The sequence below is a fragment of the Gadus chalcogrammus genome, chromosome 19, assembly GCF_026213295.1.
Source record: "Gadus chalcogrammus isolate NIFS_2021 chromosome 19, NIFS_Gcha_1.0, whole genome shotgun sequence".
In the NCBI taxonomy this organism is placed as follows: domain Eukaryota; kingdom Metazoa; phylum Chordata; class Actinopteri; order Gadiformes; family Gadidae; genus Gadus; species Gadus chalcogrammus.
The window spans coordinates 3,125,737-3,149,687 of NC_079430.1; the positions used below are offsets into that span (position 1 = coordinate 3,125,737).

General features: G+C 47.9%; 3 protein-coding genes across 3 annotated transcripts; all 3 read right to left on the minus strand.

Moving 5' to 3' along the window:
- Positions 1–13,841: 13,841 nt before the first annotated feature.
- On the minus strand, positions 13,842–16,427 carry LOC130372648 (adhesive plaque matrix protein-like). The gene is made up of 3 exons (XM_056578773.1): positions 16,289–16,427; positions 16,169–16,215; positions 13,842–16,101 (listed from the first exon to the last, which is right to left on the minus strand). The coding sequence occupies exons 1-3, from the start codon at positions 16,411–16,413 to the stop codon at positions 14,021–14,023; spliced, it is 2,253 nt and encodes a 750-aa protein (XP_056434748.1). The 5' UTR covers positions 16,414–16,427; the 3' UTR covers positions 13,842–14,020.
- Positions 16,428–17,240: 813 nt separating this feature from the next.
- Positions 17,241–19,970, minus strand: LOC130372350 (adhesive plaque matrix protein-like). The gene is made up of 3 exons (XM_056578326.1): positions 19,832–19,970; positions 19,712–19,758; positions 17,241–19,644 (listed from the first exon to the last, which is right to left on the minus strand). Exons 1-3 carry the CDS (start codon positions 19,954–19,956, stop codon positions 17,426–17,428), a joined length of 2,391 nt encoding a protein of 796 aa, XP_056434301.1. The 5' UTR covers positions 19,957–19,970; the 3' UTR covers positions 17,241–17,425.
- Positions 19,971–20,792: 822 nt separating this feature from the next.
- LOC130372352 (adhesive plaque matrix protein-like) lies at positions 20,793–23,250 on the minus strand. Its single transcript, XM_056578327.1, has 3 exons — positions 23,110–23,250; positions 22,990–23,036; positions 20,793–22,922 (listed from the first exon to the last, which is right to left on the minus strand). The coding sequence occupies exons 1-3, from the start codon at positions 23,232–23,234 to the stop codon at positions 20,962–20,964; spliced, it is 2,133 nt and encodes a 710-aa protein (XP_056434302.1). The 5' UTR covers positions 23,235–23,250; the 3' UTR covers positions 20,793–20,961.
- Positions 23,251–23,951: the final 701 nt, after the last annotated feature.

Here is a 23,951-nt window from a genome sequence, read left to right on the forward strand (position 1 = left end):
TGCATGGCACTCCGCACTATTCTCGCCTTGACGTACAGGGAGTTGTCTAGGAGGCGGCGGAGAACCGACCATACGTGGGTGACGTGTTCCTCTATGTGGCGGAGAAGATCAGGATGTCGTCCAGATGACAAAAAACAAACTTATTTAACATGTCCCGCAGAAGGTCATTGACGAGCGCTCGGAAGACTGCCGGGGCGTTGGTCAAACTGAAGGGCATCACCAGGTACTCGTAATGACCTGTAGGGGTGTTGAAGGCCGTCTTCCACTGGTCCACTGGTCTCGGATGTGAACCAGATGGCAAGCATTCCTAAGGTCGAGCTTGGAGAACAACGTTGCCCCCTGCCTGGCTGGAGCATCTCGAAGGCAGAGGAGAGTAGTGGAAGGGGGTAAACGGTTCTTTACTGTGATGTTGTTCGAACCCTCGGTAATCGATGCAGGGCCCTTGATAGGACTGGTCCCTTCGTGCCCACAAAGAAGAAACCTGCCCCACTGGTGACGAAGAGGTCGGGTACCCCGCTGCTAAGGAGGACCGGATGTACTCCTCCATGGCTTGTCGCTCGGGGGCGGAAAGTGAGTACAAACGTCCTTGGGGGGTGAAAGTGCCCGTAAGGAGATCATGGCGCAATGCATAGGGACGTTGAAGGAGGCAGGGACGTGGCCGTTAGCCTTTTTGAAGACGTCCCGCAGGTCATGGTAGACTGCAGGGACCGCCAGGAGGATGTCTGAGGCTGGAGCAGGAGCGAGGGGGGAAGGCGACGGTGATTACGTCTTAAGGCAGGAATGCAAACGGGTTGTGACGAGATCTCGTGCCACGAGATCTCGCGAGATTAAAATCGACGATATTACCCGTCGGGTTAAAAATCTGTCTCGCGAGATTTGTGATTTATCCAAACTTCTATTTGTCACCTGTGGGGGCAGTAATGCGCCTTTGCTACATCTAGCCTGCCAGAACCTAAAGAAGGAGAATGAAAAGAAGAGGAGGAGAAGGAGGGGAAGCAGAGGAAGCATCGAAAGCAGCCATAAGCTGTGTTTGAAATCGTTCCCTATCACGGATATAGTGTACTATATAGGGTGCTCGCCATTTTGTAGTGGTGTTCCAATTCTCAGTGGTTAATTTCATGCACTATATAGTGCACTTAAAATACCCAAAAGTGAGTGTACATGCGATGTACCCTACATGTTAATCCCGTATACCACAATGCAATGCGGTCGTGTTTTTCCGGAGGAGAAGAAGAGGCTGAATAACCGCGAAAACGAATACATTTAATCAAAGTACATTGGGTACTTTGATTTGGTTTTGCACATAATATTGTTTGCACTTGAAAAAAAGAGAATTATTTAATTTAATTTATTTTACTTTAACTTTTATAAATTTCTGTTTTAGTTTCAATTTCATGCATGTAAAGAGTTATAATAAAACATTTCAAAATGCATGCGCGACTTGGTTAAATAAAAGTCTGTTGGTCCAGTCATATATTTTGTCATTGTAGTTTTCTTAAAATCTCGTCTTGTCTCGTTCTCGTGAACCCAATATCGTGTCTCGTCTCGTCTCGTGAGCTGAGTGTATCGTCACACCTTAATCAATCAATAAACTTTAATGTCATTGCAAATGTTACAGAGCAACGAAGGTCACTCCCCACTCCCGGATGGAACAGGTAGACCAGTCAATGTTGGGGTTGTGCCTACGAAGCCAGGAGTGACCCACGATGACAGGTTGGCTGGGGGTAGGCAGAAGCATGAACCGGATGGTCTCCCTGTGATCCCCCGGTAGGAGCATGTGCACAGGATTGGAAAAGCGGGGAACATATGTTCCCCAGTCTCATACAAAGAGGGGAAAATAGGACCTGGGGAACATAGGACCCGGGGAACATAGACATGTTCTAAAACGCAGTTAGCGGTCTGCTAGCGCAGTGCTAAAGTGACAGCTTGTGACATTGACAGCTGGCACGACAGTGGAGACAGCGGACGTGACGATGATGCAGATCAACACATTTCTGCTTAGTTTGTCTGTGTATTGAGAAACCTCACAGTGTCCTTCCATTGAAGCAAGGCCATAACATTGCCCTAACTGAGTTATTGTAGGCTAACCACAATGTAGTCACAGTGTTGCCACAGAGGACAAGAACAGACCTGGCTGGTTGAGTAACGTTGACTCATTACTTAAAACCCAGAATTCTGTCTGGGTTCCTACTAACACTGCCTGCTCTGGGTTCATACTGACACGGCCTGCTTTGGGATCATACTTTCATTTGCCTAAATAATATGATTATTTTATGTTTATTCGCTCGTTTGCATTATCAATTCAAGTTAATGGAAATGATTGGGCGGCTGTGGCTCACCCGGTGTCTACATAGAGGTATATATAGAGGTAGGCGGGCATAGGTAAGAGAGGCCACGGGGAAGGGTCGTGTTTTTTCACCAGCTGTACCAGAGAGACAAAGGAGTTTACACTGTTGCACATTTGTTTTGTTTGCTTGTAACACCGGAAAAGACACCTCCAGAAACTCAATATCCCGACTGGACAGTGGACCCTTTGCCCACACTTCGTAAGATTCCTGCCCCTGGTGCCTCAGTGGCTATTTTTATTATGTTGCTTAGTTTGATTTCTTTATATTCCAGTTATTGTTTTATTGAGGACAACTACACTGACACTGCCTGGTCTGGGTTCATACTTACACTGCCACTTCAGGTTCATACTGACACTGTCTCTAAGTTTCATTCTCACACTGCCTGGACTGGTTAATGAGACCCAGCAGATCTACCGCCTTATAGCAGAACTTCTGGGGGCACAAGGGACAGAGCCAGGGCCTGAATCCACAAACCGCAAGGGAGGATTAGAGCTCGTTTCCTGTTTTGTTGTGAGATATTCTGCATATGCTGAAGAAGGGTGTGCTTTAGCAACTCATGCTGCCATGAGCAAGTTTGTGGTGATACTCTCCAGTGAAGTAACCTCAGCATGATGTAGGGACAGTCATACCAGTCTCATGACACCCTCTCTGGGTTTGAGGTAACACTGGTTTGGGCAGAGAGGAAGGTCCAACCCTGAACATCCCAGTCCCACCTCTCAGCCCCCACAGTATATATATCTGAGAGATCTGCTCCCCCTCCGACTACGACCTCCCCAGTGATTAGAGGAACACAACCTCCAGCAATCTTATCTCCTTCTGTCTCCAAAGGTAGGACCATGGTTGTCTTTACTTTTAGTAGGATAGAGACAGATAATCAAGTTGATTTCCTGAATCTGTTTTTATTTGTGGATTTCCCTCCCTCCCTCCGTCAGGCACAGTGACCAATCAGGGCAAAGAGATGGAATCCCTGTCCCTCATCCTGCTTCTCCTCTCCCCAGCGTTCGCTATGCCAGTAAGCTAACTAGCTCCGGTTTACCTTTTTTTTCTTTCATACCCTCACAAATAATGGATTTCATTGAAATGCCTTGATTGATTGATTATTATTCTCTCTCTCACACACACACACACACCCACACCCACACACACACATAAACACACACAGAACCCATGCAGATGCAGTTTAATTCCAGTAGTCTGAACTGAAATCGTCTCTTTTTTCCACTTCCTGCAAAGATGAGGCGGTTGGTGTCCTCCTCAGAGTCGTCCTCTGAGTCTGAGTCCCATGAGTCCTCCTCCTCCTCCTCCGTTGAGTCCTATGACTCAGCTTCCTCCTCCTCAGAAGAAGAAGAGGAGCGTTCCACCCCTGGTACACTGGCCCCTCCCACGTCTGCAATGGGACCAATCACGGAGGGGAGCACGCCCACTGCGGCCACGCCCAGCATGGTGCCGGACGCGGTGACAGGCTGCGTTACCGTGGAGATTCCAACTCCTCCCCCCTTCACAGAGGTCAGAGGAGACGCCTAACAGACTGAGCTCCTGGGAACATCCTGTTGACTTAAAGGTCTCATGTTGTCCTGGTTCTATCCCAGGGGAGGTCTGTCTTGTTGGTAGGACATTGGTAGGACATGACCTCTGTCATTGTGTTATAGTTCTACATCAGCATTTATATGTACACACCCAGGGGAAAAGTATTATATTTCAACTATACTTTTGAAAGAATGTACACTTTTAGCATGTAACTGTACTTTGTGCTTTTTTTGTCGCCTTCATGGTACTCAAGAAGTCCTTGAGTACTACTTGACTATTACTTTAGTATCCTTTAAGTGTAATTAGTAAGTATGCTGTATTGGAACAACTTTTTAAGAACTTTGTGTGCTGAACAGTGAAAATTTCGATTCTTGAGCATTCGAAACACACTTGCAGGTGTTTTATATAATATATTTATAGTGTTTTAATTGTATTATATCACAAGTGTGTTGGAAATATACTGAAAAAGCCTTTAGACTTCAATTGATAGTATTGTAGAGGTGTATTTTGTAAACATTTGGAAACTACTCTTTAATATTATTCTAGCATGCCTGTAATATTTCAAAATTAATTATAATGCACTTTCTGATTGTATTTAGGACTTTTAAAGTGTGCTGTTATGTTATACAAATGTGTACAACAGTCAGTTCCGACCAAGTAATTTCATTGGACAAGAGGCATTCCATGAGTGCTGATATAGAGTATAAAAGCACTGGGACTTAACTAAACATGCATCACTCCGCTTAACAGCTGTTTTAAAAACCGTTGTTAACAGACTTTATGTATCTTAGATTGCTAGTATGTTTATGTGTTGCTTGGCAACAGTTCAGTCCCAGTCTAGTTGCGGATCTATTTGTGTTGGCGGAGCCAAATAAATCATTAAATAAACAAACAAATCATAATCTCTGGTTGCTTGTTACTGTTAACTAATAAATGGTGCCTTTAGAACTGTTGCATAAAAGCAATACTTGAGGTTGTGCTGTTGTACTGAATATCAGCACGGCTGGGATTATCTTCGGCGCTCGACCTACGGCCTCGTACCTACGACCGAATCACAGCCGTGCTGATATTCAGTACAACAACACTCCCTCTCGTGTGATATCGCTTAAATATTGATAAAGTTCTATCACAATTTAAGCATCATAAAAGCATGTACTTTAAGTACAATATTATTATACTATAATGTAGAGTAGAAGTCAAAATGAAGTGTATTTTATCACTGCTTTCTATACTACAGTCTACAGAATATAAGTATTTTAGGTACAATACTGTTATACTGAATAATACTTACAAAACATTATGCTGATAGAAATGGGGAACCAGATAATACTTACAAATCCTAAATAAATTGACCTGTAAAGAACACAGTACCATTGGGCTGGGTATCGCTGGGTACCGATACCGATTGAGTGCTACGTATAATTCAACACTATTTTTTTTCTACTTCACTCGAACCGATTATGTGAAGGGAAGGGATCAGTTGCGTGTATAAGGACACCACTCCTTCCCATCCAAATTTTGTTTACACCAGTGGCGGCTGGTATTTTTTAAAGTGAGGGAGGAAGGACTGCGCGCTTGGTTGCCATTGGCCTACTTGCACTGTCGGTGTATGGTTGCATAAGAATGTGAGACTCAAGTTGTTTCAGGGTGTTTTGGTGAACTACAAAATAGTATGGAGGGATAGTTATGTGAATAAATTTGATACAAAGCCACCAGTGGCATCACTGTAATTTGAAAGCTGGTGGGCAGCGTGTCTTGGACTACAAATGGGCAAAAGGAAAGGATGCAAAGCCCAATTTTAAAATCAGGCCTACTCTTAATTTGTAAAAGTAAATAAAAAAATCTGGGCCTATTTTTGCTAAATTACTCTATATCAGCACTCATGGATTGCCGTCAATGACTGAAGTTATTGGTTGTAATTTAGCTATGTTTTTTTTCAGTAACAATTGTTTTAAGAAAAGACTGACCAAAATTGATGCCATTTAAAATGCATCATGCTCTGAATCATTCACCCTTTCCACACAATTTCCACAATATCAAACAGAACGGTCAGAGTAACAAACTAGTAAAGAACGAGAACATTATTCTAGATTCAATAGGGGAGCAGATTAGTAAAAAAATCGTTCACTTTGGTATACAAGCATGAAATTTAGCACAGATACTCTCTAATGGCGTGTTTCCACTGCAGGGTGCGGAACGGATCGGATCGCAAAGGTGCGGATCGGGTCGCGTTTCCACCGCCAAATGTGGGCGTGACCCGGACTTAGCCGTACCCGTTTTGGCCTCGTTTTCAGGACTCCTCCGTTGGGGTACTGAAAACGAGACGAGACGCCTGAAAGGGTCCCGGGAAATTCTAGCTACACACCCCCTCCGTTGATTGGTCGACAGAATCATCACTTCCGGGCGACGTGGGGATAAAAACAAACAAACAGTAGCCTCGAGGTATTATTCTTTACAATTAACATTTTCAAGATGGGCACCATTTCTGTCAAATAGTCATATGTCTGCTTTGTCTGCCTCCTCTCCTTTGACCTGTCCGGCCTAGTTAAACTTGCCAGGGATATAAAATCCCCGTCGGCATAGCTCTCAGGTTCATTGGAGTACACAAGCCTCTCCAACACGGCAAGGTGCAGTCCACAGAGAGGAAGGGCCACTGGGAAGTGGCCAGTAAAAATTCAGGATGGAAACCGTTTTTCAAGATGACTGCCATTCCTGTCCTATGTTCATTGCCACTGTTTCCCAATAGTGATACAGAAAATATGCCTCTATTAAGGCCACTATTATTACTACTATTAAAATTGTAGGGCCAATAAAAAATTCAAGATGGAGACTTTTCCATTTTGGTAGTACACTGATGCACACATGCATGTTAGCAAAATAACGGCCACACTTTTAGAAAAGGGCAATCGCAAAAATTCAAGATTAATTTTTCACGGTGGGTGTTGCTTTAATAGTGTACTCTGTTGGGACTGAGTTAAAAGGAAGGATAAAAAAAAAAGTTGTATTCACAGCTCAAAGGCCTTCTGGTTAGACTGTCGAACCTGAGATTGAGAGGTTGTGCCCTCTTTTTTTTGCAATTGCACAGTTTGCAATTGCACATTTCTGTGCAAGTGAACCCCAATCTAAAACATTTGCATCTTCCACGGCACTCTGATTTGCAGCCACACTTGGCTAGTTGTTCACAACTTTGTGCAACTGGTACATTTGCTGTCCAAAATAACCCCCATTGTTCACCAATCTTTTTCCATCCCCAGTCAGCAGGACTCTCTGCTTCTGGCTGACACTGGGTTGCTTGACCCCATATGCAGCCTGCCTGATATGCTGCACGTTTAGTGTGTTGAAGCAGAGCTGCTCTTGTTGGAGGAATGGCCTCATATGGCCTCTGCTTTCGGGCAAACATGCCAAGTCTAGCCTCATCTACACTAACAGCTGTGCTTGATCGATCACACAGCAGGACCACAAACTGCTCAAGGATCTCCAGGTCATTATCAGTCAGAACAGGAGGGTATTGACTTAGTTTGCTGAAGATGAGAGAGGCCTCAGGGAAAATGTCCCAGGTTTGCCAGGCAGTCTTTTTGCCTTTGTTGCGAAAGGCTGATACAGTATCACAACCTGTAAAGGCGTGAAAGAATTGAATGCCTTTGGTCTTAACTGGCCCAATAACATGGTATAGGTCATGAACACCAATCCACCGTAGGCTCACACCATGCCCAAATGCAACCCACAGCTGCTGGAGACCAAGATCCTGGAGGGATGGGAAGATGCTCAATGCTATCACAAGAATGGGAGGTATATTTTGGTATACTTTTAGTATGTTATCCAGCACACCAAATACTACTAGAATCCATTGAAAAACCTTTTGTATACATTTTTTGGGGGTTAAGCCCTTTTTTTCATAGATTGACTCACCTATTTCTTAACACATTACATTGACCTCTGACATGAATGGTGGCCATCTTGAGCACACACCTTTTACCATGAGAATGTTCCTTGAAGAATATTTGTACCAAATGTGATGACAGCATCACCATTTGAAGAATTAATGTAAGGATTCAAGAGAAATGGCAGCCATCTTGAAAAATGGTTGCCATCTTGAAAAATGGTTGCCATCTAGAATTTTTGAGGGACAAGCAACGTTTTTTTTTTAAAAAACATTCTTAAGAGTATTTTCACTAAATGTTATGCCTACATCACTGTTTGAACGATTGACATAACGAGCATTTGACAGAAATAGCTGCCATATTGAAAAAATGGCCGCCATGTTGAATTTTTGGTGGCCAACGCCTTTTTCTCAAAAAGTGACCCGAGAGTATCTGTGCCAAATTTCATGCTTGTATACCAATTTGAACGATTCTCTTGAAATATGCCATTAATCTGCTCCACTACAACCTGATCTATAGGCATGGTGCCTAGCAAGAAAAGTCGCATAGAACTTGACACTAGTCGTGGCGTTTGGTTGCCCTATCAAGATTTTCCACATCAGGGAAACCATGAACAGCCCACGCTGGAGATGTGCCATTATTCATTAGCAAACAGGGCCAGCAATACAGTCGATTGCTAGTAATGCTACCAGTAAGTACCTAGCAAACCATGTAGCACCCACAACACTGACGTTGCCATTACTTTTGGTGATCTCGATTTTGCGAAGTGGTCTGCTTTTTTCTTTGGTCGCTAACTTAGCACTGTAGTTCAATGAATGGACTGCATTGTGTAATTAAACATGAACAATTTCCTATTTCCAAAGTTTCCTTTGTACACTTAATTCGCAAATGTTAGAATTTCGTTGTCCTTCAGAGGATTTCACCTGCTTTGCGTCTCATGAAGAGCGGCAATGCAGGCAGAGCGGGTTTGTTATCGACAGCGTTGCCAGATTGGGCAAATATCCCGCCCAATGATAATTTTCCTAGCCTAACGTGGTTAAAAGTAGCCCAATTGGGTGGGAAATCTGCCCAATCTGGCAACACTGCTCACCAGCCAGGGATCCTGCTTATTGGTTCATAGCGCAGCGCAACTAGATTTTTGCGCGAATCAGACGCCTGTAAGGTCACACCCACCCATTGAAACCCAGGTTATTCACCGACAGCTGTCACGTTAAAATTGTACCGGGGGCGAAAATTGTACCAACCTACGTCATCAGTTGTCATTAAGATGACAACTGTCTTCGGCAACATGAGCGCGATTGAAACCTGCCCAGCAACGGACAACCCTCACGTAATCAATTGTCAATTAAATATATATATTAGTGGTGGGCCGTTGTCGGCGTTAACGCGAAACTTTTATCGCGCGATAAAAAAAATATCGCCGTTAATCTATTTTCAAACACTTCCTTGTTCGGACCCATCACGTGACTGAACTAACCAATCAGAAGCTAGAATTTAGACTGAGGTAAACGTGAGGGAATCAGAGAGGCAGATTCAACAGAATATCCTGACTGTGTTAAATATGTAAACATGTAAGTAATAATTGTGTAACATAAATATGTAAATGATTAACTGACTAAACATTGTCAGTACATTTCTAGCAAATTAACTCCAATATAAATTATATTAATTTATTCTACAACTTTCAACTATTTAACTTCTAAACCTTACATTATTATGGATTATTTACACGGCTCTTCTCAATGCTGCTCCATTCACTTGCATGGGCCTTCCCAACGTTCAGCTGTCAATTATTTTTGTTTATGCTCCGTTCACTCTAATGGGCACTTCATAACTTCCGGCAGTGAATTATATTTGATAATTCACCGTTGCCAAGTATAATTGACAGTTGTCAAGGTAAACGAAAGGATTTTTTGCTGTTTGCCATTTTAATCTAGATTAATTCCAAAATTAATCTAGATTTAAAAAATAATCTATGCCCACCACCACTAATATATATATATATATATATATATATATATATGTATATATATATATTATTAATGTTTGGTGTATCACCATCCAAAATAATACTAATGTGTCTCTATATATCAGAGGGGAAAAGAATAAACATTAAAAAGGCACAGCATCACTTAAACCCCTGCTAAAACATAACTTTTACCATCTGAAATTGACACTGACATTTTGATATTTTTTACCACATTGACGTCTTCAGGGATGGCTTCAGGAAGAGGAAGTAAATCAGCCTGAGCTTGGAGAGCATGAGAGGCCTCCAGCCCAGAATGTGGGGCTCCATGTAGCGGGGGGTACCGCAGTGGGACACCTGTCACGCACATACACACACACACACACGCACGCACATGTACGAAGGCAACACAAGGTCAATCAAAGTAGCTGTGGGTAACAAACGGACACAAAGAATGAAAAAAATGAATGTATTTCATTACATTTATTTTGATCATTGTCAACGCAGAGTTCCAATATCAAAATGTAATGCACTATGCAAAGAGTAAGGCCATGCATTAAATGTTGATATTCAAATCCTGTTATTATACCTTATCATACTCTAATTCAAGTGAATGATTCAATGATTACCTTCTTTATTTCTCTCAGACATACTCGAGGGTAGAAACACACACAAATATAGCGCATAAGTTACTGCTTTTATAAACCTGGATATGAAATATGATTTTTTTCAAGCATTGCAGTGAACCTACCTGACCAGAGAAAATCAGGACACAGACAGACAGACAGACAGACAGACAGACAGACAGACAGACAGACAGACAGACAGACAGACAGACAGACAGACAGACAGACAGGAGTTCTTAAAAGAACTGTTGGTTTTGTAATGTGTGTGTTATGTGGTGCAATGTCGTGGTGCAGTGTGCGTGTGCGAGCTGTGATAGGATGTAGATAAAATATACAGGCAAATCTGGAGGGGAAAAGCAAGATTTAAATCTGAAACATTACGAAACATATTTTACCAATGTGGTTTAGAGAATATTACCATGATAAGCCCAAAATATTGGAGTTTATTTAATCGTCTTCATATGTTGACGCCATGCACGAAAGGGTTATAAAAAGCTGAAAAACACTGCCTAAATGCTATTATTTCAACGACCTCATGAAATAAACATGAGGCCTATTCATGTTACTTGCATGAATATTTTAATGATCAACTTGTTGGTCTGTCCATACATTAGTTTATAATGTACACGAACAGAGAGCGGCAACTTACCTCTAAGCAGAAAAGCGCGCAGTATTATGGAGTATTAAGCAAATACGTTCTCCCGCTTTCTGCTTAAACGTTTAACATTTAGGGAAAATTTAAGCCCCTCCTCGATCTGGGAGCTGCAGTCAGGGGTTACTCATGCCATCGACCTGTTCAGGGCCGGCCCTGATCTGGACGACGACGACGGCATCATCGACGCCGACGACGACGCCTCCATGAACAACTCTTCGGTGACCGTCGTCCAACGTGGGAAACCGCGCCGGATGGCCGATCTCTTCGGGGAGATCATGGGTGAGGCGGCGGCCATCAAGGGGATTCCCATGCCGGCCCCGCCTCTCGTCGCCGTATCTGATGATATGCAGGGCGAGTGCTTTCGCACCCCATCTTCTTCCCGGCGGGCTACCCAGTGACCCTGTTCCCGCCTGTGCAGCACCTGTTCACTGCTGCCGGTGGGGACCCGTCGACCCTGAAGGCCCCGGTGAAAATCGTTCACGGAATTCACCAACGTGGAGGGGTGGGCCGATACTCAGGCGAGGGGGATACCTCGCCTGGAGCCTCCCCTGGCAGCGCTTCTCTGTCCGGGCGCCGGATGGCGCCCTAACGAAAAGCCGCTGTCCCCCGACCGCCTCCAGAGACAGATTGTCGGCGGTGCGTTCTGCCATCGTGGTTGGACACTACATTGAGATGGGGCCATCCCATACAGTTCAAGCGTCGTCCCCCACCCTTTATGGGGTTGCTGGAGACCACGCTACGGGACCCGGCTGCGAGCACGGCTCTGGCAGCAAAGGTGGCCCGTCTCTTGGTGAAGGGGGCCATCACTGTCGTTCCCCCCCACGAGTCTCACCTAGGGTTTTATTCCCGCTACTTCCTGGTTTCCAAGAAGTCAGGGGAAAAGAGACCTATTCTGGATCTTCACGTGTTCAACAGATTCGTTGCCGCGAGGAAATTCAGAATGCTCACTGTCGGAGCGTTGCTCCGGTGTGTGAGAGAGGGCGATCGGTTCACATCCCTGGATCTCAAGGATGCTTACTTCCACGTCCCTGTTCGGCGTTTTGATCATGGATGCGGCCCCCTTGAACGCTGGGACCGGCCTGGACCCCGCTTCCTCCCGGCCTGCTGGTGGGAGGAGCCTGTGAGAATCGCCCCGAACCGGGAACGATTCTCACGGACAGACTGCTATTCCTTAGGCCACCTGCGTTCTACGCTTGTGGTGCGTTCCTCCATGTTGCCTCTTTCCCCCCCCTTCACCCGCTCCCACTGCTCCCACCTAGCGAATTCAACAGGATTGTGTGTTTTGAGACGCACCTCATCAAAACAGCAGTTGGTGCACTTCCTGTGCATACATTCTTGTTCCTCTGTGTTACAAGTAATGGAAGAAAGAAGATTAGACAGACTTTTGGTTGAAATCATGCCTTTAAAAACCAAAGAGTCAGCAGCAGGCGCATGTTGTCATGCTGGTAGCATGCACAGGTATTTATATCTGTTGGCCTGGCCTCTGTTATGTACTTGGGCCTGTAGCGAGCAAACTGCCGGTAAGACATTTGCTAATTCTGTTCTGGCACTGATTGGTTTGAAACAAGGTGCAACTCAATCATAATCAGTGTGCCTAATGAGTTGGAAGAGCAGACTTGACATCTATGCATGTTGTTCATGATGGAGTCCGCTGGTATCAGGATTATTAAACATGTATGATTGCACTGGAAGCACTATGATAGAGCGGGAAAACCCTATGGTGTCAGAGATCCACGCAGTGTTTGGTAGCAAAGTAGATGTGGATAAGTGTGGCTAGCAATGGTTAATCCAGCCCACCTAGTGGTTAACTAGGGCCTATTCTTCCTTGGACTAGTTGAGAGTATCCTGCTCATGTTATTTTGAGTATTACATGATGTTGCTGCTTTAGTAGTAAAAAAAGACATAGCTCATGTATTGACTGTAGTTCCTGGGCTTGAGTAGTGTTGTGTTTCAGAGTGAGTGGGGGGCTCTGGACAGGGCCGGATCTACCATTAGGGCACACGGCACTGTGCCCAGGGGCCCCAACCATTCCCAGCCAGTGGGGGGGCACCACACGAAAGAATTTTTTTTAAATTTTTTTTTTTTTATGAATGTTGGTACTCTTAAAATAGTTATACATGGTATTATTAAATAGAGTATTCATTTAAAATTCATTATTAAAACAAATGTCATAAGAACAGCAATATAATGATTCTGAACAATATAGTGGCCTAATGTGACAGTTAACCCCCCTCCCATAACCTGTCAATTGAGCCAGTCCACCTATGGTGAAAACCACAGTAGAGATGAAAAATTGATGAAAAATTGACAGTCACAGACATGACACAACTGAGTGGTTTCGCTTTTTTCCTGATTTTTTTCGGGGGGGGGGGGGGGGGGGGGGGGCCTTCAGACATTTGTGCCCAGGGGCCTATGATTTGTTAATCCGGCCCTGGCTCTGGACATCGTAGAGGAAGAGCTGATGGCGCCAGTCCTCATCTCCAGGACCCTTTAACCTGGTCCGGGCAGCCATGTTGAGTAGAAGCCTCATGCTAGAGGCGGAGCAGTAGGCCTGTCTTTTGATGCTCTTGTTATTCAGTTGCGTCTAAATGGGTGAACATTTGAGTTTCTGTAATGCCATGTGAATTTCAAAGATGTGATTTAAAAAACACATGACCTTGTCTTGAAAGTTTAAAGAGGCTGCTGGAGGCATGGGGCGGCTAGTAGCTGGATACTAAAGATCTACTACAAATACTGTCCATGATGAACTGTAGTGTTGCATTTGGCCATTCAAAGCAGCTCCACCTGGAAAGGCATCAAAATGGGCATTCAGCCTAGCCAATGACGAATTTGTCCACTTAAAATGTATTTTTTTATTATTTGCTGTACACATATCAAATTTGGACAGTAAAACCATGTAATGGCAAGAACACATTTGCACAGTTCTTTGACCGCTTATCTTGCAGGATTTGATGGCATTTCCAACGAAGCGAACGTACACAATGTAATCTTCATAAGGTACAACTTTTGTGTTACTGCTAGTAGCTAGGCTGCTGCTGCTGGGGCTTGTCGCTAGGATGTTCCTGCTGCTGCTGCTGCTGCTGCTGGGGCTTGTCGCTAGGATGTTCCTGCTGCTGCTGCTGGGGCTTGTAGCTAGGATGTTGCTGCTGGGGCTTGTAGCCAGGATGTTGCTGCTGGGGCTTGTAGCTAGGATGTTGCTGCTGGGGCTTGTAGCTAGGATGTTGCTGCTGCTGCTGGGGCGTGTAGCTAGGATGTTGCTGCTGCTGGGGCGTGTAGCTAGGATGCTGCTGCTGCTGGGGCGTGTAACTAGGATGCTGCTGCTGCTGCTGCTGGGGCTGCTGGGGCTTGTAGCTAGGATGTTGCTGCTGCTGCTGCTGGGGCATGTAGCTAGGATGTTGCTGCTGCTGGGGCTTGTAGCTAGGATGCTGCTGCGGCTTGTAGCTAGGATGCTGCTGCTGCTGCGGCTTGTAGCTAGGATGTTGCTGCTGCTGCTGCTGCTGGGGCTCGTAGCTAGGATGTTGCTGATCCTGGGGCTCGTAGCTAGGATGCTGCTGCTCCTGGGGCTCGTAGCTAGGATGCTGCTGCTCCTGGGGCTCGTAGCTAGGATGCTGCTGCTCCTGGGGCTCGTAGCTAGGATGCTGCTGATCCTGGGCCTCATAGCTAGGATGCTGCTGCCCCTGGGGCTGCTGTTGCTGGTCGTAACTAGGCTCCTGTGGCTTATGGCTAGGAGTCTGCTGCTGGGGCTTATGGCCAGGAGTCTGCTGCTGGGGCTTGTAGCTAGGACGCTGCTGCTGGGGCTTGTCGCTAGGACGCTGCTGCTGGGGCTTGTCGCTAGGACGCTGCTGCTGGGGCTGTGGCTGGCCGTAGCTAGGCTCCTGTGGCTTGTAGCTAGAAGGCTGCTGGGGCTTGTAGCTAGAAGGCTGCTGGGGCTTGTAGCTAGGAGGCTGCTGCTGGGGCTTGTAGCTAGGATGTTGTTGCTGCTGGGGCTTGTAGCTAGGATGTTGCTGCTGCTGGGGCTTGTAGCTAGGATGTTGCTGCTGCTGGGGCTTGTAGCTAGGATGCTGCTGCTGGGGCTTTTCGCTAGGATGCTGCTGCTGCTGGGGCTTGTAGCTAGGATGTTGCTGCTGCTGGGGCTTGTAGCTAGGATGTTGCTGCTGCTGGGGCTTATAGCTAGGATGTTGCTGCTGCTGCTGCTGGGGCTTGTAGCTAGGATGTTGCTGCTGCTGCTGCTGGGGCTTGTAGCTAGGATGTTGCTGCTGCTGCTGCTGCTGGGGCTTGTAGCTAGGATGTTGCTGCTGCTGCTGCTGCTGGGGCTTGTAGCTAGGATGTTGCTGCTGTTGGGGCTTGTAGCTAGGATGTTGCTGCTGCTGGGGCTTGTAGCTAGGATGTTGCTGCTGCTGCTGCTGGGGCTTGTAGCTAGGATGCTGCTGGGGCTTGTAGCTAGGATGCTGCTGCGGCTGCGGCTTGTAACTAGGATGCTGCTGCTGCTGGGGCTGCAGGGGGTTGTAGCTAGGATGTTGCTGCTGCTGCTGCTGGGGCATGTAGCTAGGATGTTGCTGCTGCTGGGGCTTGTAGCTAGGATGCTGCTGCGGCTTGTAGCTAGGATGCTGCTGCTGCTGCTGGGGCTTATAGCTAGGATGCTGCTGCTGCTGCTGCTGGGGCTTGTCGCTAGGATGCTGCTGGGGCTTGTCGCTAGGATGCTGCTGGGGCTTGTAGCTAGGATGTTGCTGCTGGGAATTGTCGCTAGGATGCTGGGGCTTGTAGCTAGGATGTTGCTGCTGCGGCTTGTCGCTAGGATGCTGGGGCTTGTCGCTAGGATGTTGCTGCTGCTGCCGCTGCTGGGGCTTGTAGCTAGGATGCTGCTGCTGCTGCTGCTGGGGCTTGTAGCTAGGATTCTGCTGCTGCTGGGGCTTGTAGCTGGGATGCTGCTGCTGCTGGGGGTGATCGTAGCTAGGCTCCTGTGGCTTGTAGCTAGAAGGTTGCTGTGGCTGGGGCTTGTAGCTAGGAGGTTGTTCCAACTGCTGCTGGGAATTGTAGCTAGGAGGCTGCTGCAGCCCATACGTAGGCATCTCCGGCTCAGCATATCCGATCCTGTAAGCTGTTATGCATACTTGTTAGCACATGGAAACCTGCCTATTTAAATTAATACTTTAGCCTGAACTCACCATGTACTTGACACCCCACATCAAGGAGTAGAGACAATTGAAGTACCCTGTTATGTGAATAAAAACATATTTTAACATGTCCATGCCACAAAATAAAGTACCCCAAAATAAAGAATTTACCTCATTATTAAAGCCATGGTTGAGCTGGCAAGCAACTGTAGTACGCCGGTGAGCCTGCCACTACAACTCCAGTGAAATGAGGAACGCTGCTGAAGCTTTAAAGAAGGACTCACATCGAATCCCATTCTGTTCTGGCACTGATTGGTTTGAAACAAGGTGCAACTCAATCATAATCAGTCAGCCTAATGAGTTGGAAGAGCAGACTTGACATCTATGCATGTTGTTCATGATGGAGTCCGCTGGTATCAGGATTATTAAACATGTATGATTGCACTGGAAGCACTATGATAGGGCGGGAAAACACTATGGGGTCAGAGATCCACGCAGTGTTTGGTAGCAAAGTAGATGTGGATAAGTGTGGCTAGCAATGGTTAATCCACCCCACCTAGTGGTTAACTAGGGCCTATTCTTCCTTGGACTAGTTGAGAGTATCCTGCTCATGTTATTTTGAGCATTACATGATGTTGCTGCTTTAGTCGTAAAAAAAGACATAGCTCATGTATTGACTGTAGTTCCTGGGCTTGAGTAGTGTTGTGTTTCAGAGTGAGTGGGGGGTTCTGGACATCGTAGAGGAAGAGCTGATGGCGCCAGTCCTCATCTCCAGGACCCTTTAACCTGGTCCGGGCAGCCATGTTAAGTAGAAGCCTCATGCTAGAGGCGGAGCAGTAGGCCTGTCTGTTGATGCTCTTGTTATTCAGTTGCGTCTAAATGGGTGAACATTTGAGTTTCTGTAATGCCATGTGAATTTCAAAGATGTGATTTAAAAAACACATGACCTTGTCTTGAAAGTTTAAAGAGGCTGCTGGAGGCATGGGGCGGCTAGTAGCTGGATACTAAAGATCTACTACAAATACTGTCCATGATGAACTGTAGTGTTGCATTTGGCCATTCAAAGCAGCTCCACCTGGAAAGGCATCAAAATGGGCATTCAGCCTAGCCAATGACGAATTTGTCCACTTAAAATGTATTTTTTTATTATTTGCTGTACACATATCAAATTTGGACAGTAAAACCATGTAATGGCAAGAACACATTTGCACAGTTCTTTGACCGCTTATCTTGCAGGATTTGATGGCATTTCCAACGAAGCGAACGTACACAATGTAATCTTCATAAGGTACAACTTTTGTGTTACTGCTAGTAGCTAGGCTGCTGCTGCTGGGGCTTGTCGCTAGGATGTTCCTGCTGCTGCTGCTGCTGGGGCTTGTCGCTAGGATGTTCCTGCTGCTGCTGCTGCTGGGGCTTGTCGCTAGGATGTTCCTGCTGCTGCTGCTGGGGCTTGTAGCTAGGATGTTGCTGCTGGGGCTTGTAGCCAGGATGTTGCTGCTGCTGCTGCTGCTGGGGCTTGTCGCTAGGATGTTCCTGCTGCTGCTGCTGGGGCTTGTAGCTAGGATGTTGCTGCTGGGGCTTGTAGCCAGGATGTTGCTGCTGGGGCTTGTAGCTAGGATGTTGCTGCTGGGGCTTGTAGCTAGGATGTTGCTGCTGCTGCTGGGGCGTGTAGCTAGGATGTTGCTGCTGCTGGGGCGTGTAGCTAGGATGCTGCTGCTGCTGTGGCTTGTAACTAGGATGCTGCTGCTGCTGCTGGGGCTGCTGGGGCTTGTAGCTAGGATGTTGCTGCTGCTGCTGCTGGGGCATGTAGCTAGGATGTTGCTGCTGCTGGGGCTTGTAGCTAGGATGCTGCTGCGGCTTGTAGCTAGGATGCTGCTGCTGCTGCGGCTTGTAGCTAGGATGTTGCTGCTGCTGCTGCTGCTGGGGCTCGTAGCTAGGATGTTGCTGATCCTGGGGCTCGTAGCTAGGATGCTGCTGATCCTGGGGCTCGTAGCTAGGATGCTGCTGCTCCTGGGGCTCGTAGCTAGGATGCTGCTGCTCCTGGGGCTCGTAGCTAGGATGCTGCTGATCCTGGGCCTCATAGCTAGGATGCTGCTGCCCCTGGGGCTGCTGTTGCTGGTCGTAACTAGGCTCCTGTGGCTTATGGCTAGGAGTCTGCTGCTGGGGCTTATGGCCAGGAGTCTGCTGCTGGGGCTTGTCGCTAGGACGCTGCTGCTGGGGCTTGTCGCTAGGACGCTGCTGCTGGGGCTTGTCGCTAGGACGCTGCTGCTGGGGCTGTGGCTGGCCGTAGCTAGGCTCCTGTGGCTTGTAGCTAGAAGGCTGCTGGGGCTTGTAGCTAGAAGGCTGCTGGGGCTTGTAGCTAGGAGGCTGCTGCTGGGGCTTGTAGCTAGGATGTTGTTGCTGCTGGGGCTTGTAGCTAGGATGTTGCTGCTGCTGGGGCTTGTAGCTAGGATGTTGCTGTTGCTGCTGCTGCTGGGGCTTGTAGCTAGGATGCTGCTGCTGGGGCTTTTCGCTAGGATGCTGCTGCTGCTGGGGCTTGTAGCTAGGATGTTGCTGCTGCTGGGGCTTATAGCTAGGATGTTGCTGCTGCTGCTGCTGCTGGGGCTTGTAGCTAGGATGTTGCTGCTGCTGCTGCTGGGGTTTGTAGCTAGGAGGTTGCTGCTGCTGCTGCTGGGGCTTGTAGCTAGGATGTTGCTGCTGCTGCTGCTGCTGGGGCTTGTAGCTAGGATGTTGCTGCTGTTGGGGCTTGTAGCTAGGATGTTGCTGCTGCTGGGGCTTGTAGCTAGGATGTTGCTGCTGCTGCTGCTGGGGCTTGTAGCTAGGATGCTGCTGCTGCTGGGGCTTGTAGCTAGGATGCTGCTGCGGCTGCGGCTTGTAACTAGGATGCTGCTGCTGCTGCTGCTGGGGCTGCAGGGGGTTGTAGCTAGGATGTTGCTGCTGCTGCTGCTGGGGCATGTAGCTAGGATGTTGCTGCTGCTGGGGCTTGTAGCTAGGATGCTGCTGCTGCTGCTGCTGCTGCGGCTTGTAGCTAGGATGCTGCTGCTGCTGCCGGGGCTTATAGCTAGGATGCTGCTGCTGCTGCTGCTGGGGCTTGTCGCTAGGATGCTGCTGGGGCTTGTCGCTAGGATGCTGCTGGGGCTTGTCGCTAGGATGTTGCTGCTGGGGCTTGTAGCTAGGATGCTGGGGCTTGTAGCTAGGATGTTGCTGCTGCGGCTTGTCGCTAGGATGCTGGGGCTTGTCGCTAGGATGTTGCTGCTGCTGCCGCTGCTGGGGCTTGTAGCTAGGATGCTGCTGCTGCTGCTGCTGGGGCTTGTAGCTAGGATTCTGCTGCTGCTGGGGCTTGTAGCTGGGATGCTGCTGCTGCTGGGGGTGATCGTAGCTAGGCTCCTGTGGCTTGTAGCTAGAAGGTTGCTGTGGCTGGGGCTTGTAGCTAGGAGGTTGTTCCAACTGCTGCTGGGAATTGTAGCTAGGAGGCTGCTGCAGCCCATACGTAGGCATCTCCGGCTCAGCATATCCGATCCTGTAAGCTGTTATGCATACTTGTTAGCACATGGAAACCTGCCTATTTAAATTAATACTTTAGCCTGAACTCACCATGTACTTGACACCCCACATCAAGGAGTAGAGACAATTGAAGTACCCTGTTATGTGAATAAAAACATATTTTAACATGTCCATGCCACAAAATAAAATACCCCAAAATAAAGAATTTACCTCATTATTAAAGCCATGGTTGAGCTGGCAAGCAACTGTAGTACGCCGGTGAGCCTGCCACTACAACTCCAGTGAAATGAGGAACGCTGCTGAAGCTTTAAAGAAGGACTCACATCGAATCCCATTCTGTTCTGGCACTGATTGGTTTGAAACAAGGTGCAACTCAATCATAATCAGTCAGCCTAATGAGTTGGAAGAGCAGACTTGACATCTATGCATGTTGTTCATGATGGAGTCCGCTGGTATCAGGATTATTAAACATGTATGATTGCACTGGAAGCACTATGATAGGGCGGGAAAACCCTATGGGGTCAGAGATCCACGCAGTGTTTGGTAGCAAAGTAGATGTGGATAAGTGTGGCTAGCAATGGTTAATCCACCCCACCTAGTGGTTAACTAGGGCCTATTCTTCCTTGGACTAGTTGAGAGTATCCTGCTCATGTTATTTTGAGTATTACATGATGTTGCTGCTTTAGTCGTAAAAAAAGACATAGCTCATGTATTGACTGTAGTTCCTGGGCTTGAGTAGTGTTGTGTTTCAGAGTGAGTGGGGGGCTCTGGACATCGTAGAGGAAGAGCTGATGGCGCCAGTCCTCATCTCCAGGACCCTTTAACCTGGTCCGGGCAGCCATGTTAAGTAGAAGCCTCATGCTAGAGGCGGAGCAGTAGGCCTGTCTGTTGATGCTCTTGTTATTCAGTTGCGTCTAAATGGGTGAACATTTGAGTTTCTGTAATGCCATGTGAATTTCAAAGATGTGATTTAAAAAACACATGACCTTGTCTTGAAAGTTTAAAGAGGCTGCTGGTGGCATGGGGCGGCTAGTAGCTGGATACTAAAGATCTACTACAAATACTGTCCATGATGAACTGTAGTGTTGCATTTGGCCATTCAAAGCAGCTCCACCTGGAAAGGCATCAAAATGGGCATTCAGCCTAGCCAATGACGAATTTGTCCATTTAAAATGTATATTTTTATTATTTGCTGTACACATCAAATTTGGACAGTAAAACCATGCAATGGCAAGAACACATTTGCACAGTTCTTTGACCGCTTATCTTGCAGGATTTGATGGCATTTCCAACGAAGCGAAACGTACACAATGCAATCTTCATAAGGTACAACTTTTGTGTTACTGCTTGTAGCTAGGCTGCTGCTGCTGGGGCTTGTAGCTAGGATGTTCCTGCTGCTGCTGCTGCTGCTGGGGCTTGTCGCTAGGATGTTCCTGCTGCTGCTGCTGGGGCTTGTAGCTAGGATGTTGCTGCTGGGGCTTGTAGCTAGGATGTTGCTGCTGGGGCTTGTAGCTAGGATGTTGCTGCTGCTGCTGGGACTTGTAGCTAGGATGTTGCTGCTGCTGCTGGGGCTTGTAGCTAGGATGTTGCTGCTGCTGCTGCTGGGGCTTGTAGCTAGGATGCTGCTGCTGCTGGGGCTTGTAGCTAGGATGCTGCTGCTGCTGCGGCTTGTAGCTAGGATGCTGCTGCTGCTGCTGGGGCTGCTGGGGCTTGTAGCTAGGATGTTGCTGCTGCTGCTGGGGCATGTAGCTAGGATGTTGCTGCTGCTGGGGCTTGTAGCTAGGATGCTGCTGCTGCTGGGGCTGCTGGGGCTTGTAGCTAGGATGTTGCTGCTGCTGCTGGGGCATGTAGCTAGGATGTTGCTGCTGCTGCTGGGGCTTGTAGCTAGGATGCTGCTGCTGCTGCGGCTTGTAGCTAGGATGTTGCTGCTGCTGCTGCTGGGGCCGCTGGGGCTCGTAGCTAGGATGCTGCTGCTCCTGGGGTTCGTAGCTAGGATGCTGCTGATCCTGGGCCTCATAGCTAGGATGCTGCTGATCCTGGGCCTCATAGCTAGGATGCTGCTGCTCCTGGGGCTGCTGGTCGTAACTAGGCTCCTGTGGCTTATGGCTAGGAGTCTGCTGCTGGGGCTTATGGCCAGGAGTCTGCTGCTGGGGCTTGTAGCTAGGATGCTGCTGCTGGGGCTTGTAGCTAGGATGCTGCTGCTGGGGCTTGTCGCTAGGACGCTGCTGCTGGGGCTTGTCGCTAGGACGCTGCTGCTGGGGCTGTGGCTGGCCGTAGCTAGGCTCCTGTGGCTTGTAGCTAGAAGGCTGCTGGGGCTTGTAGCTAGAAGGCTGCTGGGGCTTGTAGCTAGAAGGCTGCTGGGGCTTGTAGCTAGAAGGCTGCTGGGGCTTGTAGCTAGGAGGCTGCTGAGGCTTGTAGCTAGGAGGCTGCTGCTGGGGCTTGTAGCTAGGATGTTGCTGCTGCTGGGGCTTGTAGCTAGGATGTTGCTGCTGCTGGGGCTTGTAGCTAGGATGTTGCTGCTGCTGGGGCTTGTAGCTAGGATGTTGCTGCTGCTGGGGCTGGGGCTTGTAGCTAGGATGCTGCTGCTGGGGCTTGTAGCTAGGATGTTGCTGCTGCTGGGGCTTATAGCTAGGATGTTGCTGCTGCTGCTGCTGGGGCTTGTAGCTAGGATGTTGCTGCTGCTGCTGCTGCTGGGGCTTGTAGCTAGGATGTTGCTGCTGCTGCTGCTGGGGCTTGTAGCTAGGATGTTGTTGCTGCTGCTGCTGGGGCTTGTAGCTAGGATGTTGCTGCTGCTGCTGGGGCTTGTAGCTAGGATGTTGCTGCTGCTGGGGCTTGTAGCTAGGATGTTGCTGCTGCTGCTGCTGGGGCTTGTAGCTAGGATGCTGCTGCTGCTGCTGCTGCTGCTGGGGCTTGTAGCTAGGATGCTGCTGCGGCTGCGGCTTGTAGCTAGGATGCTGCTGCTGCTGGGGCTGCTGGGGCTTGTAGCTAGGATGTTGCTGCTGCTGCTGCTGGGGCATGTAGCTAGGATGTTGCTGCTGCTGGGGCTTGTAGCTAGGATGCTGCTGCTGCTGCTGCTGCTGGGGCTTGTAGCTAGGATTCTGCTGCTGCTGGGGCTTGTAGCTGGGATGCTGCTGCTGCTGGGAGTGATCGTAGCTAGGCTCCTGTGGCTTGTAGCTAGAAGGTTGCTGTGGCTGGGGCTTGTAGCTAGGAGGTTGTTCCAACTGCTGCTGGGAATTGTAGCTAGGAGGCTGCTGCAGCCCATACGTAGGCATCTCCGGCTCAGCATATCCGATCCTGTAAGCTGTTATGCATACTTGTTAGCACATGGAAACCTGCCTATTTAAATTAATACTTTAGCCTGAACTCACCATGTACTTGACACCCCACATCAAGGAGTAGAGACAATTGAAGTACCCTGTTATGTGAATAAAAACATATTTTAACATGTCCATGCCACAAAATAAAGTACCCCAAAATAAAGAATTTACCTCATTATTAAAGCCATGGTTGAGCTGGCAAGCAACTGTAGTACGCCGGTGAGCCTGCCACTACAACTCCAGTGAAATGAGGAACGCTGCTGAAGCTTTAAAGAAGGACTCACATCGAATCCCATTCTGTTCTGGCACTGATTGGTTTGAAACAAGGTGCAACTCAATCATAATCAGTCAGCCTAATGAGTTGGAAGAGCAGACTTGACATCTATGCATGTTGTTCATGATGGAGCCCGCTGGTATCAGGATTATTAAACATGTATGATTGCACTGGAAGCACTATGATAGGGCGGGAAAACCCTATGGTGTCAGAGATCCACGCAGTGTTTGGTAGCAAAGTAGATGTGGATAAGTGTGGCTAGCAATGGTTAATCCACCCCACCTAGTGGTTAACTAGGGCCTATTCTTCCTTGGACTAGTTGAGAGTATCCTGCTCATGTTATTTTGAGTATTACATGATGTTGCTGCTTTAGTAGTAAAAAAAGACATAGCTCATGTATTGACTGTAGTTCCTGGGCTTGAGTAGTGTTGTGTTTCAGAGTGAGTGGGGGGCTCTGGACATCGTAGAGGAAGAGCTGATGGCGCCAGTCCTCATCTCCAGGACCCTTTAACCTGGTCCGGGCAGCCATGTTGAGTAGAAGCCTCATGCTAGAGGCGGAGCAGTAGGCCTGTCTGTTGATGCTCTTGTTATTCAGTTGCGTCTAAATGGGTGAACATTTGAGTTTCTGTAATGCCATGTGAATTTCAAAGATGTGATTTAAAAAACACATGACCTTGTCTTGAAAGGTTAAAGAGGCTGCTGGAGGCATGGGGCGGCTAGTAGCTGGATACTAAAGATC

What these genes read in the sequence shown, in the direction of transcription:
- LOC130372648 (XM_056578773.1), bottom strand. Translation starts at nt 16,413, where the DNA reads ATGGGATTCGATGTGAGTCCTTCTTTAAAGCTTCAGCAGCGTTCCTCA. An exon ending in ACCATGGCTTTAATAATGAG is followed by an intron (nt 16,216 to 16,288) that starts GTAAATTCTTTA and finishes TTCACATAACAG; the next exon opens with GGTACTTCAATTGTCTCTAC. An exon ending in TGTGGGGTGTCAAGTACATG is followed by an intron (nt 16,102 to 16,168) that starts GTGAGTTCAGGC and finishes TATGCATAACAG; the next exon opens with CTTACAGGATCGGATATGCT.
- LOC130372352 (XM_056578327.1), bottom strand. Translation starts at nt 23,234, where the DNA reads ATGGGATTCGATGTGAGTCCTTCTTTAAAGCTTCAGCAGCGTTCCTCA. An exon ending in ACCATGGCTTTAATAATGAG is followed by an intron (nt 23,037 to 23,109) that starts GTAAATTCTTTA and finishes TTCACATAACAG; the next exon opens with GGTACTTCAATTGTCTCTAC. An exon ending in TGTGGGGTGTCAAGTACATG is followed by an intron (nt 22,923 to 22,989) that starts GTGAGTTCAGGC and finishes TATGCATAACAG; the next exon opens with CTTACAGGATCGGATATGCT.
- LOC130372350 (XM_056578326.1), bottom strand. Translation starts at nt 19,956, where the DNA reads ATGGGATTCGATGTGAGTCCTTCTTTAAAGCTTCAGCAGCGTTCCTCA. An exon ending in ACCATGGCTTTAATAATGAG is followed by an intron (nt 19,759 to 19,831) that starts GTAAATTCTTTA and finishes TTCACATAACAG; the next exon opens with GGTACTTCAATTGTCTCTAC. An exon ending in TGTGGGGTGTCAAGTACATG is followed by an intron (nt 19,645 to 19,711) that starts GTGAGTTCAGGC and finishes TATGCATAACAG; the next exon opens with CTTACAGGATCGGATATGCT.